Source organism: Podarcis tiliguerta, assembly GCF_965153285.1.
Source record: "Podarcis tiliguerta genome assembly, chromosome: 10".
NCBI lineage: Eukaryota > Metazoa > Chordata > Lepidosauria > Squamata > Lacertidae > Podarcis > Podarcis tiliguerta.
Window position 1 is genome coordinate 29,094,409 of NC_139543.1, and position 19,528 is coordinate 29,113,936.

Consider the following 19,528-nt stretch of genomic DNA (forward strand, 5'->3'; position numbering starts at 1 on the left):
CACATACTGGCTTTGCTTTTCGAACATTTTAACGCTGGAAGTGGGAAAACAGTTCCCTTGGCATGCAAGTATAACTCTTGCACAGTTAAAAATAATTGAAGATTGAAGAGGAACTAGATGGTATATGTATAGTTTCATAGAAAATCCACTTTTAGTTCCATTCGTTTTCAGATTATTGTTCCCTTATCTTTTAGGTCATAGAGCAGAATATATGACTACAAGGTAAGACAGTGAAACTTTTTTATGTGGTTTGTATTACAAAAAGCTATAATGATAATAACGTTCACAAGCAGAGGAAATAAATGTTGTAGATGATGAGTGCAATGTCGTTCCATACGTTTTCAAAAAGTAAATATGCACTATTGATATTAGCAGCTTTGTTGCATTCTTGTTACACTCACCATGAATATTAATACGCAAATCTTACTGAATTCCTTAACATCCTCTCAGATTTTGTGCTTTGTTACTATTTATCTTTTGCTTAATAAATATATGCCCTTCTCTCAGACCACAAAGTCTTCCTTCTAAATCTCAGAAATACAATTTGTTTAATGGTGATTTGGGATCGTTCACCTTGCTCCCAGAGCAACTCATTTCAACACCTTGCCATAATGGCCAAGGTCTGTTATACTATGCTGAGGCAGACATGTCCTGGGGGTTTTATTTCCTAGACGCTCAGTACAATGCTTCTTGGAGTCAGGACAAATATACCCACAATATATACACAGTGATGAAGGAATACCAGAATTTTGAGGATGATTAGCATTTTCAGCCTATTAAAAGAAGGTAAATTTTTTTTGTCAGTATGCAACATTTTCTGATTAACATGTTGCTCAGATTAACTCAAAAGACTATGTTACAACATGCTGGTTCTGAAAACCCAATGCTTGTATTGTTTTCAGGAATTCCTTATGCTACTTAGTACTGTTCTGTTTATTTTTTGACTGCTGTATTTACATCTTCATCCTGTGTTTCCCCCCCTGTTCTGATAACGCTTATAGCCGAGGGCGAAGGAACTCCCACACAAGGCATCAGGTATAAGGCTATTAAATTGAACATTTACCATCTCTTGATTATTGGGGACTGTCTGCATTAAGAAATGAGAGGGGCATGTCACGCTTTCCTGGTGTTTTTCTAGTGGATCTCTAAATTAGAGAAATTAGCTATCCCTAATGTCTTGACGGAATCCACTTTATGCAATAAAAGGTGAAACCTCCCAGATCCATAGTACCTCTTTCGCAGGTGTGCAGGAAGTTGACAGATGCAGGCTGGCTTCTGTTACCATTTCCTAAATGCCAGATCTGCCTACCTGTCCCCCCAGCACAGCACGGTAACTTGCTTTTTAAACCCAGTAAAGACTTACAAACAGCTTGTAGTATCACATAAAGCACTGCTACTTAGAATAAGCAAACAAAGGCCATGTTTGGAAAATTGATCTTCTCGCAATTTATATGCAAGATATTGTATATGGATCTTCTCGCAATTTATAAAATAAGCTATATCTTTTCAACCATACGTCATTCACATGGATTTACTATGTGCTTTCTGGCCCATGTGTTCTTTTTATCCCTTTGTCCTGGCAGCATGATAGACAAATGGGAGGTCATCTTTCCAAATAATATGGGATCCTTTTGAAATAAATGCGTATCCTGTTGAACTCTTAAGATCCATTGCCCTTAGTAGGATTTTAAGGTACTGAACTTGACCGTAGCAGTTCTTCCAATCAGTTTTGTGGCTCATCAGCATGCCACATACACCTGTCATTCACACAGGGACTGTACTGATTTCTTAACCGACTAATGCTAGCCCAAACAAGCTGGCAGGATCAGAAGGCATCATGCAAAAACTTGTGATGGCAACTCCAAAGTAGTTTGCTCCTTCCTAGTGTCACTTCTCTCATTTCCAGTTTGGTTCTATTTATCTGCTAGTTGTAGCACCTGAAAGTGTCTGTAGTAAAGGAAATGAGCGTGTGTTCATTAAATACTTTGAGTGATTTGGCCTCTGTTTACAAAGACCCTAGGATTAATGTGCAGGGTTTCTTTTCACACAGAGATTCATTGTCTACTCCCTTTGGGGTCCATACAAGGTACAGGCACTCTATCAACATGCTAGCCATCCTAATCATAGAATTGGAAGAGATCCTGAGGGTCATCTAGTCAAACCCCCTGCAATGCAGGAATTTCAACTAAAGCATAGACGGAAGCATAATAGCAGGCATATGACTAGTCTCTAATACCCAGGAGGTAAAATTATCCTGGCCTTCTTGTACTAAAGTCAAAATCCAAACATTGTAAAAAAACATTAGGAGACAATGGATGTGAAAACTATTAATCAGAAAAAGAGAGAGGATAATTGCTTTCCCCCATAGAGCTAGTGACAGAACACAGATATGCCTTCAGAATACTAACTATGTAGTTTTCATAGCAGCGGCAGGAGAACAGCTGTAGTAATACTCTGACAAATTGAGGCCAAATTATGTCTAGGCAGACCCTCCTGCATCTTGTTTGCTTCTTTGCTTGGATAACAAAATCGGCTGTGGGAGGCTGAAATTTGGGGTGAACTCATAGTGATTGGGGCAGGGGGTGGTGCTTAGTACTTCCTGGCATTTGCCCATTAAAAAGCACACCGGGCTTTCCAGGGGTGGTGGGAAAACCCCAGAACATTTTTCTCATTAACAAAATGGTAACAAAATGCATTATTTCAGTTCATGTCATCCCATAGTAACCTTGAGTAATGGATTCCTTCTTGTAGTTATTTCCTGTAAAGGGACTGAAAAAATCTATGACAGCTTTTGTGATTGCATTGAATTGGGTAAATGTGAAATTTTAGCAAACCATTTCATAATGCCATGGAAATGCATTTAATGATACATTCATTTTAATCTTGAAATTTCTTACTGCAAACAGTACCCTTGGGGTTGCTGTACATTCCTTGCATATTTCAACTTTGCAAAGGTGAATGTGGTTTATATAAATTTCCTCCCTCTCTCTCTCTCTATATATATGCATTTATTAATTTTGTAAAACTATAGCATTGCTGTTTATTTCCCTTTAATAGCTTAATGAAGATGCTCTTAGGACTGCAAAGATGTTGAAGCGAGGGCAGCCCTAGGCTACAGGGGCCCAGTGGCCAAAGCAGTTGCTTAACTAATTACGAGTAAATTTTTCTGTTATTATTTATTTGGGCCATATGTCATAGCAGTATAGCATCATCATCAATTATATTAAGGCATAAAACTAATACAAGGCATAAGGCACTACATTTGTAATCTAATACATAGGACGAGTTCAAGCGTAATAACCTAATAAACCATGGTTTACAGTCGTACCTTGGATTCCAAATGCCTTGGTATTCGGATGTTTTGGCTCCCAAACGCCGCAAACCCGGAAGTGAGTGTTCCGGCTGGTGAACGTTCTTTGGAACCTGATCGTCCGATGGGGCTTCTGCGGCTTCTGATTGGCTGCAGGAGCTTCCTGCAGCCAATCAGAAGCCACTCTTTGGTTTCCAAACGTTTTGGAAGTCAAACAGACTTCCGGAACAGATTTCGTTCGACTTCCAAGGTACGACTGTATTAGGCTGAGTGTAGTGTCTGCATACTCTTCATCTTTGAAGATTCCGTACATCTTTCTTGCTCCTGGTTTTATATTCTGATTAATAAACAGAGATCAAGCCACAGTTTCCCAGCTCAGGTGTAACAGGAAACTGTGGTTCTTAAACTGTGGTTTAAGAAACCCTAGAAATACACAAGCAAAAGAAGAAAGAAAAGGGGGGGAACACAGAAGCACATTAATTCTTGGTAAGATTTATTAGATCAAGGTTGTTACATCTGAACTGGAGTTCTGAAAAAGACGCTGACAACTCTTCATGCTCCCAAGTCAGGATTCTCTATTTTCAATTTGGTTTCCTTGTCAGTGTTAGCAAAGAGTCCAGTTTTTTTAAGGTACTTGCTATCACATTTGGTCAGCTGCCTTCAAGAAAAACATACAGGATGCATACTTATAAAGGCTGTGCATTACTTTCTGCTCCTGACAAACTGAGGAAGATAATTCAGTTTGGAAAGATTTTTTTAAGATAAAGGCTTTGATTCTCAAATGCATTACTGGAACGAGTATGGTTCTAGTGAGGTTTGTGTTTACAGATCATTATGAGTTTGAGGCTGATTCCTAATAGTGATAATTCCTATTTGCTGAGATAATCTCTCTTATATTATTTGTGGTATATTTGGGGTGATTTTTCTTCTTTCATAGGACTCCGGGCAAGTAATCCCCCTCATTGTGGAAAGCTGCATCCGGTTTATCAACTTGTATGGTGAGTTCCAAAATTCAATTTTACTTAATCCTAGTTGTGGTTTCTTCAGAATATTGTGCTTATTAATAATTATGCTTTTTTCTGATGTTTAAGTCACTTTCTAATTACAGCTAGGGAAGGTCGTAAAGCTTTAATCCAGCATTAAGGAGGCTCACAGAATGGCAGTGTGAGGAGCTCTAGAATAAAGCCTAGTGTGGAACAGCACATTCATAAAACAACAGGGACAGTGAGGCTGTGGAAAGGCAGCAAAAAGAATGGAATTGTGAATGGAACGTACACAATATAATGGCAGAAGCAAAGAATGGGCAGGGGAAAGCGGTCAGGAGCAAGCTAAGAGGAAGTTGAGAGAGAGGAGGAGGGTACGGCTGCAGTCCTAACTCCACTTACTGAATTCAATAGGACTTACTTCTCAGTAGACATGGTGAGAATTGTGGCACTAGAAGTCAGAATTGTGTTTCAAAATGGTGTAAACTGCTTTTTTAAAAAAAACAAGAAACAAAACAGGTTATATGTCTAATAAATCAGTAACAAGTCAGTATTTCCTTCCGATTTGAAATAACTTGGTACCCAATTTAATGACGCATATTTCTTTCTTGCTCTTGTTTTTCAGGTCTCCAGCACCAGGGCATTTTCAGAGTATCTGGCTCCCAGGTGGAAGTCAATGATATTAAAAATTCATTTGAGAGAGGTAATTATATTTTCTGCCATGCATACATAATTGTATTTTGTTCCATTTCGGTAACGTGAGAGCCAGCGTTCTAAACCTTTTAACCACACAGAAATGCTTCCGTTCCTTGAAACTTAATCGTTAATGCACACAGTGGTCTGTCCTGATAAGCAAATATGTCGGACAGCGGCCCGTTTGACAGATTCTGCATCTCTGTCCTTGTGTGGGGCTGTTTCAGCAATACGGATGCTGTAATACCTTAGGGTAACGTGCAGATTACTGCAGAAGGAGTGTAAGCAATTCATGGGTGCAACACATTCAGGTGGCAGCAGTTTAGTGTACTGGTTCAGCTGATCCAAAGCCAGCCATGGGCAAGGTATGGGCTTTCTCTTAATGTCTTTCACACTCTTGCTTAGGACTAGGGTTAAGTCCCACAAAGGGGCTTTCCAGACATGACTTTTACTAGAATAAAAAATGATCCCATTCATAAATTCAGCATATGGTACACTCTTCCTAGGACTTAGCTAGAACCTTTCCAGCTTTTCAGGAACCAAGCAGCTTTCAACAATAGCGAGAAGGGCTTCAGGAATTTTATCTCCCATATGTATGCATACTGAAATGATAATATCGACTGTGAAAGTCAACATGGAAATTTAAGTGTGTGACCACGCCAGGATTTGAACCTTTGGGCTCCAGCAATTATCTTAGATACTGATAGAACTGTGAAAGTTACTTAAAAGTATAATAACTTGTGCCCTCTTTGGGGATATGGCTGCCCACATTTTAATTTACAGCCAGACACTTACAGATTGTTTTTTCATTCAAGTAGATCCATGGAGAAAAGTCAGTCCTTTAAATAAAATGAGCGGGGTGGAGGGATCAGTTCAGGTCTCCAAATCAGGAGTACACAAGAATTAAATCACGCTGAAACACTTTATTTGTGGATTGTTTTTGCGCAACCATTTTTTTAAATTAATGAATTTGGCTAAGCCCTCCTTATTATTAAGGGTTATATGAAATGGAGTTGTCCCACTTGAACAAGGACTTTCCACTTTTTCAGTGGAACTTAAACTGCCTCTCCTTCCTCTCTCCACTCCCCAAATCTTTCTCCAGATTCCCCAAATAGATTCAGGAAATATGCAGCAAGAAGGAGGGGGGGCTTCCATCGTGCAAGTGGAAGTCCTTGTACAAACTGTACATTTTAAATTATTACTATGTCATGTGAGCAGCCAAAGACTTTAGTAATAATTGCTTCCAGTACCTTACATGTTAAGTGGCATGGGTAAATCTCTGTAAAATTGTCACCCACTAAACCTTACTTGTGTTGTAGCTTCCATGCCACTTCTTTCCTACGCAGTTCTTCTTTTGCACATTAATATTAATACCACTTTATTCTTTTCACTTCTAGCTACTCTCTCCTTTCATGCACGTATGCCTCTTTTTCACTGCTGAAGCTTCAGGTCATGCACTCATCTGCTCACTTAAGGCAGCTACTCCCCCCCCCCCCGGCCAAAGCAAGTGACCGCCTTCGTTTCTCATTTGAACAGTTCCCACTGAAACATTCCGTGTTAAAAGGATCATTAGGAAAGAGATCAGGGACGTGGGTGGCGCTGTGGGTTAAACCACAGAGCCTAGCACTTGCTGATCAGAAGGTCGGTGGTTCGAATCTCCGCAACAGGGTGAGCTCCCATTGCTCGGTCCCTGCTCCTGCCAACCTAGCAGTTTGAAAGCACGCCAAAGTGCAAGTAGATAAATAAATACCACTCCAGCGGGAAGGTAAACAGCATTTCCGTGTGCTCCTCTGGTTCGCCAGAAGCGGCTTAGTCATGCTAGCTACATGACCCGGAAGCTCCCTCGCCCAATAAAGCGAGATGAGCGCTGCAACCTCAGAGCCTGTCACGACTGAACCTAATGGTCAGGGGTCCCTTTACCTTAGGAAAGAGATGCGCAATTCCTGTTGCCTCGCCTCAAAAATATTGTAGAGCTCAAAAAGATACAGAAAAGGAGCAATAAAAAAGATCGAGGGAGTGGAGGAGCTTACATGTTTTTATTTATTTAATCGAACAAAACTTTAGATGTTTACTCTAATGAAACGCATATGCCGCTTTTACCATGAAATAAAACCGCTATGTGGTTTGCAGGTAATACAAAATATACGTTGACTCTAAATTGTCAATAAAAAACAAAATTAAAATACGAAGAAACAGCGGTTTAAAAATATACATAATAGACTGAAATTACAGGTTAAAATACCATATTTTTTGCACCATAGCACTCACTTTTTTCCTCCTAGAAAGTAAGGGGAAATGTCTGTGCATGTTATGGAGGGAATGCCTATGAGTGGCATGCCTACGGATCTTCCTCCTCTAAAAACTACGTGCATGTTATGGTTGGGTCCGTGTTATAGAGCGAAAAATACGGTACTTGTCAACTTTATTTACATATAAAGAATACACATAAGGCACCTACCTAAGTACCTATGAGGAAATATTACAGTGTTTGTCGCTTTAAAAAAAAAAATCTAGGTATTAAATCAATATAAATTGTTGACTTTCTCAAATATCAGCTGCAATGAAGTCCTAAGCATCTTGCTTTAGTTTTTAAAGCTAACTAAACTGAAAACAGTTACCCAACCAACAACCTTTCAACTACTAGCATCCCCCTTTTAAACACATTTTACGGTCTGAAATCTCGATCTTTTCCACTGGGGGATGGCATTTAGAATCCATTTTTCTCATCACAATACACAGCAGTCCGCATGTTCTTGAAATCTCTTTAATTACTTTTTTCGGCGCTAAGAAAGATGTGCACCTTGAAGACATCTATATTTGCTTGGTATGTGACTTAACTGAACAAATGGTTGCAAAGACTTACTTGATGCATTCTGCAATCCTCAGACCATTTTTCTCAAGTTTATTAGATCTTTATTTCAGTGGGACTAGTTTTGAGTAGGTGCATTAGTCCATAAATAGACCATATGGATTGAGTATTGCATGTCTGACCCAATAAACTTTTATTCTCAGCTGATGACTCAAGGGATGCCTAGCCTATGCAATTAAGAGGAATGTTTATTTTACTCTCTTACATTTACTTTAATCGAAGACTGGACTTAACTAAACCAGTTATTATTTATTTAATACAGCTCATGATCCGACTAGGTAGTAAAATGCTGTTCAGCTAGAATGCCTATATTAAGTATTTAACTTGATTTATTTTTGCAGGTGAAAATCCTTTGGCAGATGACCAAAGTAATCATGACATTAACTCAGTTGCTGGAGTACTGAAGCTCTATTTCCGAGGGCTGGAGAACCCTGTCTTTCCTAAGGAAAGATTTAATGATCTTATTTCTTGTGTCAGTAAGTTAAATTTGTTTTAACAGCTTGTAAAGTTACTTACTAATAAATGCACTAGCACCTCAGATGTCCCGCCAACCAATTTCTGCAAGACAGTTTGCTATCCTCTGCAGTTAATATATGTGCATTCATACATATTTCTGAATCTGCTCTCAATGTACCCTTGACCTCATTGTGGCAGGCACGCCGCCTTTTCAGAACACAGGAGGTATGGTGAAATTCAGTGCTGCCCTGCTACAAACGTTTTGTCCGTGCAACTTTTTCCGCTTGCCCAATGGAAAAATTTCCCCTCCTCTCCCCCTGCATGCATCCTGACTCCCCCACAAGCCAATGGAGGGCATGTGAGGGGAGAAACTGGACCAGATTTAAGGTGAATAAATCATCTTAACAGGCTTGTAAGTGACCATAGCCAAGGTGTTTGAGAATCCTATGTACCTGCAGAAAAAGGGAATGGCGGTTCCTTTGAGTGACAAGATGTTCAGGTCAGAAGGAAAGCAGAGTTTACTCCCCCAGTTTAGACTTATTCCGGATATGGGCAAAATACGCTAAAGAGTTTAATTGGCCATTTGCTATCAGCTTGATGAGATCTGCAATATTACAGTGGTACCTCGGGTTATATACGCTTCAGGTTACATATGCTTCAGGTTACAGACTCCACTAACCCAGAAATATTACCTCGGTTTAAGAACTTTGCTTCAGGATGAGAACAGAAATCGGGCTCCGGCGGCAGCGGGAGGCCCCATTAGCTAAAGTGGTGCTTCAGGTTAAGAACAGTTTCAGATTAAGAACGGACCTCCGGAACGAGTTAAGTACGTAACCAGAGGTACCACTGTAGTAGGAAATGTTAGAATTGATGCCCTAGAAATGAGCCAGTGTGGTGTAGTGGTTAAGAGCGGTAGATTCGTAATCTGGTGAACCGGGTTCTCGTCTCCGCTCCTCCACATGCAGCTGCTGGGTGACCTTGGGCTAGTCACACTTCTTTGAAGTCTCACCTCACAGAGTGTTTGTTGTGGGGGAGGAAGGGAAAGGAGAATGTTAGCCGCTTTGAGACTCCTTAGGGTAGTGATAAAGCGGGATATCAAATCCAAACTCTTCTTCTTCTTCTTCATAGTGCTGTATACTGTACCGTCACATAGCCAATGATTTTACTTGTATGTTGTCTACTTGTATGTTGCAGGAATAGAAAATCTCTATGAGAGAGCTCTTCACATACGAAAACTCCTCCTGACTTTGCCCAGATCAGTCCTTATAGTGCTAAGATATCTTTTTGCTTTCCTCAATCAGTAAGTACATTAACTTCCGATCAGAAGCACTCTATTGATCTTTAATTCTCCTTCATTTTAACAGAGGAGAATATTTCAGTTGGCAGCAAAGCCATGATTTCCAAACAAACTGGAATAATTTTTACCCTGAACTGAGAGATCTCACTGTAATAGCAATGACTTGAATGCAGCAGTTGTGCAAATGTAAAATGAACTGCCCAAAATATTTGCATAATTGACGAGAATAATAATAATAATTATTTGAAGCTTCAGTTGTAATAAACACTCAAGTTATCCTCAACAGCTGCTTTAGGATGATATAGCAATATATGAATTCTCATTTCCATCACTTATAGAAAGGAGATTGAAAACTGAAAGTTTGAAATAGCCCTTGAGAGTGTCGGGCTATATTGACATGAACAAAATGTAGTTTGGTTTCAATGCAGTTTTGGTTCAACTCCTGTGTCCTTGGCAGCACCAGGTGCAAGGTTTTCAGGGCTACAAAACCTGTTGCGCCTGTTAGATTTCTGCAAGTTTTATCTTCGAGCTGTAACTGTTCTGTTCAGATACTGTTGAGCTGCAGCTCCTATCACCTCTCAACATTGGGCATCCCATCTGATGATCTCAGCTTTAGATCTGCTGCCCCAGGAATTCAAGTAACCCACATATATCTTCATGTCAGCCTGACACAAAAAGATCTTTTAATTAAATTGCTCTTACGGCGTTCCAGTGCAAGATTAAGCAACCCATAGCTGTCAACCGTCCCTTATTTGGCAGGAAAGTCCCTTATCCCAGTGCTGCGTCCCTCTGCTGTCCCTTATTGATTATGTACCTTAAATTTCCTGGGTTTCAAAGGAAGCAGCTCCTCTCCCTCCCTCCCTCCCTGCCGGCCAGGGAAGAGGGAGGCTCCAACTGTGTTGCTTGACTGCGTTGCTCACCCAATAAGGAGTCTACTCCACGGGGGCGTGTGGAGCTTGCATGCCCTGTGCCGATCAAATCGGCCACGTTGCCTGAGGACTCGCCTTTGCTCAGCGCTTCACAGCGGAGAGGTGACGGTGGTTTTCCTTGCTGCATCCCCTTTGCTGGGTTGCTGCGCTGTGGGAACCACCGCTTGAGGCTTCGTTTGGCTGCTGGCTGGGCTTTCTGCCTTTGGCTTGGAGGGGCTCAGAAGTTGAACATACCTGTGCTTGGAAAATCCCTTATTTCGGCTGCTGATCGCTTATTTTTGAAGCTGCTGGTCCGTTATTTTCAAATTTGTAAGTTGACAGCTATGAAGCAACCCGCTTGTGGCGGGTGGGTTGAGTAATATTGTGTATGCAGCTTAAGCATGCGTTTTTGTTTCGGAAGGTCACATAACGATCCCGGGACCCTCTTCTTCTTCTTTCCCCTTTTTTAAAACAGCCTTTCGCAGTACAGCGATGAAAATATGATGGATCCGTATAACCTGGCCATTTGTTTTGGCCCAACGTTGATGCCTGTTCCAGACATTCAAGAGCAAGTGTCGTGCCAGGCTCACGTGAACGAAATAATCAAAACTATCATCATTCACCACGAAACCATTTTTCCAGATTCTAAGGAGCTGGATGGCCCCGTTTATGAGAAATGTATGGCTGGTGATGAATACTGGTAAGCTCTTCATTATTTTGCCCAGGTCGGATTGCTTCAGTTTGGTATGAATGACTTTTAGTTTGTGAAAAGTTTCACCCCTGTTTACCATTTTTTTAAAAAAAGCTATAGATGCCTGTAACTCTGGGCCAAACTACGTGTGACATTTGTCACTTGTTTAACCAGGTCAGGGCCCACACCAGTCTTTTACTGAAATTTGCCCCCTGCCTGGCTCCAGATTCCTCCTTTTTGCAGTAAACAGTACAGTGGTACCTCGGGTTAAGTACTTAATTCGTTCTGGAGGTCCGTACTTAACCTGAAACTGTTCTTAACCTGAAGCACCACTTTAGCTAATGAGGCCTCCTGCTGTCGCCACGCCGCCGGAGCACGATTTCTGTTCTCATCCTGAAGCAAAGTTCTTAACCTGAAGCACTATTTCTGGCTTAGTGGAGTGTGTAACCTGAAGCGTATGTAACCCGAGGTACCACTGTACTTCCAGGGGCAACAAGCAGTCAGGAGGAAACAAGTGATAATGTGCTTTTCTTTTACTTTTTAAGAATTTTATCTGGATAGGATTTTTGTTGCTCAAATGGATATTGTGCTGCGTTGTATATTTATGGTATTCTTAAGTAAAAAGGAAATCCAAGTACATAAATATACAACACAGTTATCAGATATTTGCATGCCTGTATATTATTTACTTTTTTACGTGGAAACTACTTCAAGATCTATTGATAGTAAGCTGTCTTAAAAGTAAGCGGTTTTTGTGAACTGTGTGGAGGCTTTTGACAACCAGGGAGTATATAAATTTTATGAAATAAATAAAATATTTTTTTAAAAAATGGTTAAAATAAAAATAAACCGTATTTTTCAGCAGAAAACTGGCATTGGGGCCCAGACCTAAAACATATTCTGACTTGATGACCCACAGCTGATTTTTCTCTAAAATAAAACTTGTCAGGTTGAGCATGTCTGTTTGTGGCCCACGTGTTTTCCAGTCTGTCAGCTACGTGAAATTATGCCTAATATCATTATAGTGGTTTTAAAAGCCAGTTGATTAAGGTCTACTTGACAGGGAAATGGTTCAGCATAAATGGCCTTGTTACATAAAAGCAGATGTTTGTGCCTTTAGTAAAAGCATGCCAGTTTGGTCTGGTTTTGTGCGTTCCAGGAAGTCATTTTGAAGCAAACTGCCTTGTTATCTCTTCCTTAGTTTTAGCACCATTTCATTATTTTTTAAAAAATTTGTGCTTATGCTGCTGTTATTCTGTCTTTAATTATTTTATTGCAAGCTGCATTGAGGACCAATTTGTGGGAAAGATGCCTACAAAGTGTCCTTTAGGACTGAACAGATTTAGCATGATTGTTATTTGCATTAAAAATAAATAAGATCTTTTGGCTGGTTTTATTGAACACCAGCTACTCCCAGTTGGCCTGTCTAGTGATAGTTAAAATAAAATTTCTCCCATCTATCTGAAAACAATTAGTAAGTTTTTAGGGTACTTCGTTTTCAAGATGCAATCTGTGAAACGGCAAAACATCATCAATTCATTCTTTTCCTGATAAATTCAGACAGCTAACCCTATCCCTGTCGCTTAAAGACCTGTCACTTAAAAGAAGGTGGTGGGCTTTAAAATGAGAATAGCTGAAAATACATCAAATAAGAGTAATACTTTGTGACCCATACCATTTCCATATTGGAGCTTTTTCTGGTGCAGTTGGCCTTACACGTTTTTAAAGTGTCATCAGTTCATCCCTTGTGGCTTTGAACATGAAATTGATGCCACAGAGCAAAATTGATTCTTTTTCCATTGTGATTTTCTGTCACTGAAGAGTGTTGAGATCAGGACACCAGGCGCCAGTATTCAGGGTCAAACTAGATGTTACACACAGATGCTTGTAACATTATCTTGACAGTCTTTTTTCTTTTTTAAAAAAAATCTATAGTATCTTGAGGAAGGAGAGTACAGAAACAGCTGTTTTGGACTAGGAAAATGACCATCAGGGAACGGATTTAAGATCGCTTTGCTTCCTCCTTTCCCTACAACCTCTTTTCTGCTCCCAGTTGCCTTCTTTGGAGACTGCTTTTGGATTTTAAACCCAGAGTAATATCACACAGGTTTGCCTGTAACTAGAAGGACTTCTAGTTTGTCTCTTTAGGCAGCATTCCATTAAGGCAACCTTTTGACCCTTCATATGGGTAAAACACTGTCCAGGTTACATAACACTATCCAATTTAAAAAGAAGAAGATGATGTTGAGAGAGAGAGAGAAATAATACTAAGGAGATTATCTGACATCTAGATTAAAAAAGAAAAGAGGTAATAAAAGTGTTTTAAGATTCTAGGAGTGCTTTGTCTTAACTGAATATGTTAAGTAGTGTTTGCAGGAGCAGGAGGCTAATAATACGGCAGCTTAATTGATTTTTTAATGATAAATGTGTCCATTCATAAGGTATTAATCCATATGGCACTGTCTCAACAGTGATAGTCCTTATAGTGAACATGGTACCTTAGAAGAAGTGGACTTAGATGCTGGGACAGGACCGCACACCAGTGAAGATGGTAAGCCCTTTGTGTTGTTTGCCTTTCCCCCCTCCCCCTTCCATGTATAAGTCATTGATGAAGGAAATGCTGTTTTCCTCATCACCTCTCCTTTTAAATGAAGAATCTCTGGCACAGTGTCTCATTTCTTTTTTTCTTTCTTTTTTTGTGTGTATTTCTTGTTTTTGTTGTTAACACTGATCTGCCTGTCATTGGCCAGCTGTTTCCTTGCTTCTTTCCTGCGTAACACAGTTAGAAGGAAGGTCAAGTGAAAGAATTCTGCATTTCAGCACAAATTTCTGGCTCGCTGTCATGTTCTAAGTGCCATTTTAAACTCTTTTGTGCACAGTGTTGTGGTTTGCTTTTAAGTAAATGCAGGCGGGGGGGGAGGAAGTCAGCAGGGTCTCTAGAGGCCCGTTTCCTCCGGCATTAGCGCACCTGGCTCCAGGTGTGCATGAGCACTCAGGCCTTGGCTTGTTCCATTGTGCCATGGACCCAGACCTTCGCACTCATCTTTCTGCCCCTCCACTATTTACAGAAAGACCATTAAAAAAGGTAAAGGTAAAGGACCCCTGACAGTTAAGTCCAGTTGCAGACGACTCTGGGGTTGCGGCACTCATCTCGCTTTAGTGGCCGAGGGAGCCGACGTTTGTCCACAGACAGTTTTTCTGGGTCTTGTGGCCAGCATGACGAAGCCGCTTCTGGCGAACCAGAGCAGCGCACGGAAACGCTGTTTACCTTCCCATCACGGTGGTACCTATTTATCTACTTGCACTAGCGTGCAAGTAGGAGCTCACCCCATCGCGGGGAGCTCACCCCATCGCGAGGGATTCAAACCGCCAACCTTCTGATTGGCAAGCCCAAGAGGCTCAGTGGTTTAGACCACAGCGCCACCCGCATCCCAGTAGAAAGACCATTCATCTTCGTTAATTCACAGGCCATACAGAGAACTTCACTTGAAGTCCTCTCTCTGGTCAGGGTTCTTTTCACCTAAGTTTCCTTACTGGCTTTACTGTGGGGTTTACCCAAAGTCGTCTTTCTGGTCAGGGACTCACCTCTTTTTGAGCCATCAATTGAAAGCCTGGCTTCAGATTCGGGGGGGGGGGTGGCGGCGTGTGTGTTGCTGTTGAAACTCCCCCTTGGGAGGTAGTATTAGTCCTGGGAAGGAAGGTGCCATTTGTGCAGCTGGACCCCTCAACCCCCCCCCCCAAACTAAGAATCTGTTGTGAGCACCACTCACACATCACAAGATTTAGCTTATTCTATTGGCTGCAAAAGAGTGCTTTTTTCAAGTCTAATTTCAGCAGGGGGAAGGGTTGGGAGAGAGGACCCTGTGAATACCAGGGAAGTCCTCTGCAAACACATCAGTACTTAACAGTCACCATACTGGCAGCCTCCGAACTAGATATAAATATATATATATTACCAGCAATATCTGAGGCATTGTAGAATTTATTTTGCTCTAATTCGCATCGAATAGAATAGTTTACAGTATCCGTTTCCAGAGGAAATCTGAGTGAATTTCCTGAGGAAGCCCGAAACAGATGGATCATGGCTGATGTAGAATTCACACAAAAGAAATGCAATGTTTTTGTTGGAATACCATGCTATCTCCTCTGTATTTATAGATAGGTGAAGGAAATAAAAAACGGGTCAAGGAAGTAGTTCTGTCATTGTAATTTCAAAGGAGCTGCAAAGGTGGAACTATTTTGTTCCTTGGTATAACTGTATTCACACTGACTGAAGCTCACAAGACCTATTTTATCAAATCTCTGTAAAAGGGTTTTGTAACTTGTGTTTGTGTTTTTTGTGAACACAGCTTACTCTATGGTCTTAACCCCTTCATGCTTTAATTAGAGTTAAGGGTATTGGCTACATGAGGCTGATTCATCATAGAATCATTATCCCACAACTTGATGACAGTATTATCTGGATCTGAAGTTAGTTTCTAAAACGGCTTCTTTCAGGGAATCAAAACTCTGAAGGCAGCCCAGAAAAGTCTCATGCAGGATTGTTGGCATCATTGTAAACAGCTGGTAGAAAACAGCACTTGTTCATTGTGCGACTGACCATTCCGAAAATCTTAAGTTTCTTACAGATCCCAAGTCTTCTCTTTGTCCCTGTCACTTGAAATATTGTAAAGGCAAGAAAAAGAGCTCCACAAATTCTATGGGGGCTTATTTTCTTGATCAACAGAATGTCATTTCTGGATAAAAGTCTTTCTCTCTTCACCTTTGCTTGCATCCATTATGTGTTCTTTATGAGGAATTCTTCCTCCTGAGTCCTGTCCCCACCCCCAGCCCGGTCTAATACATGTTTCTTCATCTTCCCTCCACAGAATGTGAACCAATAGAAGCGATTGCCAAGTTTGACTATGTTGGAAGATCTGCACGAGAGCTGTCTTTTAAAAAAGGGGCCTCCCTGCTCTTATATCATCGAGCTTCTGATGACTGGTGGGAAGGAAGACACAATGGAATTGACGGCCTTGTACCTCACCAATACATAGTGGTTCAAGATATGTAAGGAACAGCTAAGTGGTGCAAAGTATCCTAGAAGTTGTCATGTGCCCAATCAGACCAGTCTAGTCAAGTACCGATGGTTGATTCGTAGACATTATGCAGGCCCTATAAACCAAAGCTGTGGGGCAGAGCCCCTGGAGTGGGGTTCCAGATAGGGGGCAGGAGTGCATGTGGAAGCTGGGGCCCTAGGGCAATTTCATGCTGCCAAGAGCCAATCAATGTTTGAGCATCATTTCCTCCTTTATCTCTTCATTCTCTCCCTCTCTCCTCTGGTAGCATATAGGGATATCCCTTACTGTAATTTCTTATTGTGAACCGTCCTGACAGTGCTTTTTTGTTGTTGCTGGTACTCATAACTTAAAGTGCTGTAGCTGGCTGCATAAAATGGCCGCCATAGGCAGCAAAAAAAGAGGAACGACTGTTCCTCTTACTGGTGAATATCACCACACACAAAAAGCACTAAATATCGCGAAGTATATTTATATGAAGAGCAGTATAGAAATAACTCAAATAAGCAGAAACACTGCTTTCAGCAGCTGTAATAATGGAAGAGGGCTGCCAAATCCTGCATGGTGAGAATTCTTAGTCTTAAACTGAAACCATCCTCACTTCTCAAGATCAAATTCTATGTCATTTGCAGCCCACAGATTTTGTAAAATGTGTATATGATTGCACTTTTCCTGTTTCTCTGCCTTTCTCAGAATTCTGTTTGAATAAAAATACAGCTCCCTCTTTGAAAAATCATGCTTCCCGTCTCCTAAAAGTATCAACACTGTTGTTAGGCTAATTGTAAGATACATTGCTTGCTTCCTTATTATGATACCTTCTCAGTTGCCATTTGGGAGGCAAAATGTCACTTAGGAGCATCTACAAAGCTGAAGCCAGAAGGCAAATTATAAAGAGAAGTTCAGCTGGGGATATTCTTCTTGCCCCGCAGAGCTTCCTAATTTTTCAATTGCATTCCTGCTATTGGCCGACGTTTGATTATATATCTACCTAATGCCTTTGAATATAATGGTTATAGTGGTGGTTAACGAGAATGAGATGACTGAAAATGGAGGGGGGGGGGGAGATCATGAACCACTCTTACTCTTTCCACCCAATAATATTGGTTTCTCAAGAATTGTCACCTGTCTTTTCTGCTCAGGGATGATACATTTTCAGACACACTGAGCCAGAAAGCAGATAGTGAAGCCAGCAGTGGACCTGTAACAGAGGACAAATCTTCCTCTAAGGATATGAACTCACCCACAGATCGTCAACCCGAAATATATTCCGGAAGGTAAATTGAACAGAGCACTCAGCATTAACTAAATACGTGGCGTTTATATTGCACTAGAGAATGTTAAAAGCACACCACGTGTATTATTTTGGCAATCCGTGAAACAACTTTTTCGTTCATGGGGGTTTGAGGCATAAAATATAGCGTCTTGACAAAGATCATCTAGACCACAGCTTCCCAGACTTATTTGACCTACCGGCCCCTTTTCAGAAAAAAAATTACTCAGCGCCCCCCTGCTGGCTCAATCCAATCTGCCCCAGGGGCAGGGGCGGTGCCACAGCCCGCCTGCCATTGGCCAAATAGGTAGGCAAGCTGTGATCCACTTCCTGGGACTGGGTGCAGCTGAAAAGTGTTCACCCAAACCCGGGAAAGCCCCCCAACTCCAACACGACCGCCAGATCCAGGGGGAGGCATTACCTCCATCTCACAACAGTGCCCGACCTAGTGGCCAGTGTCATAACACAACAGATGAAACCTATACAAATGGTTTTTCAAAATTTTATTAGCTTCTTTCTTTATGCTTCCACTGACCCTTTATTATTATTCAACGCTCCACCCCAATTGCACCTGAGGTTACTACCGCCCCCCCCCATTGATCCAGCACCCTCCAGGGGGCAGTAGCGCCCACTCTGGGAAACACTGATCTAGACCTTCATAGGTGAGATATTTGAACTGGTGGACTCACACTCATCACACCAACACATTTTGTTGGGCAACATGTATTGACAGGTATGATTTGTAAGTTCTTCGTTTCATTTCCTGTGTCTTCACTTTGCCTCTCTGTGCAGGCAGCGCAAGAGAGCTGAACTCTTGCTTTCCGGCAGACGCCCTGGCAGAACCAGCGACGGACACTGTCCAGTTCATCAACCACACAGCCTTGCCAATTCATCGCTGGAGTTGGGTTCCCCCAGTATGACAAGCCACAGTGCTTCTCGTGCTGCCCTTCAAAACCGCAGCCTCAATACGGATAGCCCAGAAAGGAGACGAAGGCCTGGTCATGGCAGCCTCACCAATATTAGTAGGCACGAATCCCTGAAGAAAATTGACAGCCCACCCATTAGAAGATCAACATCATCTGGCCAATACCCAGTTTTCAATGATCACAAACCACTTGACCCAGAAGCAATTGCTCAGGTGCGTCTTGTGAGTTAACATAGGAGTTGTTGCTTTCTCTACTACAGGGAATGTTAGTGTGAACTTTTGAGATAAATAAGCCAATAACCTCAACCTGGTGGCTGTGCTATTAGTGTTTATTTCTAGTTCCTTGATTGTGTTGTGTTCATATCAGCTTGGTAATGTGTGCAGGTACACAAAAAGGGATGCCTCACCTCTGAGTTAATTCTGTGCTTTACATGATGGCTGGATATATTTAATGATAAAGGTGAGCAAGTTAGAAGTTAGCACTGAGACTCTTACTAATTCTCTTATTTTATCCATACTTGATTACTTCAGTGCCTTTTTTGTTGGTATTCCTAAATTTCATGTTAAACTACTGATATTTGTTCTTCACTCTGCATTTCATCTAATCTTCCTTGTCCATAATATGATCTTTGCACTACCTTTCCTTTTATTGTCATATTAATGTTAAATTCAAGCTGTTTGCACCTTACATTTGGAAATCAGAGATACTCACGTGGTCCAGTCTCTTCCACTCCTTAAAAATCAACTACAAAACATACATGTTTTCTCATCCCTTTTTGAACCTTGGGGATTCTATTCAGCTAAGTCCTATTTGGAATAGATCCAATGAACCTAAGTTTTTCATGTTTATTAACTTCAGTGGGTGTACTCATGAATAGGCCCAGCATTGAATTCCAACCGGTTTGCCTTCATGGCGAAAAGCATTTATATAATATCAGTATTTCTTAAACTATTTTTTAAAGTTTGAAAAGTAGCAAGTCTGCACAGCAAATCCCAAATGACACATATTTCTTGCAGTGTGTCCACTTCTCTGTTGCCCAGGAGAAGCACTGTAGCACTCGTTCATCTA

General features: G+C 41.2%; 1 protein-coding gene and 1 long non-coding RNA gene across 6 annotated transcripts in view; one reads left to right on the plus strand and one right to left on the minus strand.

Annotated features, from left to right (window-relative positions):
- SRGAP1 (SLIT-ROBO Rho GTPase activating protein 1) overlaps window positions 1-19,528 on the plus strand; it is a 111,947-nt gene that overhangs the window by 88,520 nt on the left and 3,899 nt on the right. For all 4 annotated transcript variants that reach the window (XM_083399490.1, XM_083399489.1, XM_083399491.1 and 1 more), the window contains 11 exons: window positions 195-222; window positions 1,002-1,035; window positions 4,248-4,308; window positions 4,919-4,996; window positions 8,197-8,331; window positions 9,506-9,611; window positions 10,992-11,216; window positions 13,679-13,758; window positions 16,076-16,256; window positions 17,404-17,538; window positions 18,327-18,672. In XM_083399490.1, coding sequence (XP_083255616.1) covers window positions 195-222; window positions 1,002-1,035; window positions 4,248-4,308; window positions 4,919-4,996; window positions 8,197-8,331; window positions 9,506-9,611; window positions 10,992-11,216; window positions 13,679-13,758; window positions 16,076-16,256; window positions 17,404-17,538; window positions 18,327-18,672 — 1,409 coding nt within the window. The remainder of the gene's footprint in view (window positions 1-194; window positions 223-1,001; window positions 1,036-4,247; window positions 4,309-4,918; window positions 4,997-8,196; window positions 8,332-9,505; window positions 9,612-10,991; window positions 11,217-13,678; window positions 13,759-16,075; window positions 16,257-17,403; window positions 17,539-18,326; window positions 18,673-19,528) is intronic.
- Window positions 1-19,528, minus strand: part of LOC310658303 — a 41,922-nt gene that overhangs the window by 11,047 nt on the left and 11,347 nt on the right. The window lies entirely within an intron of this gene.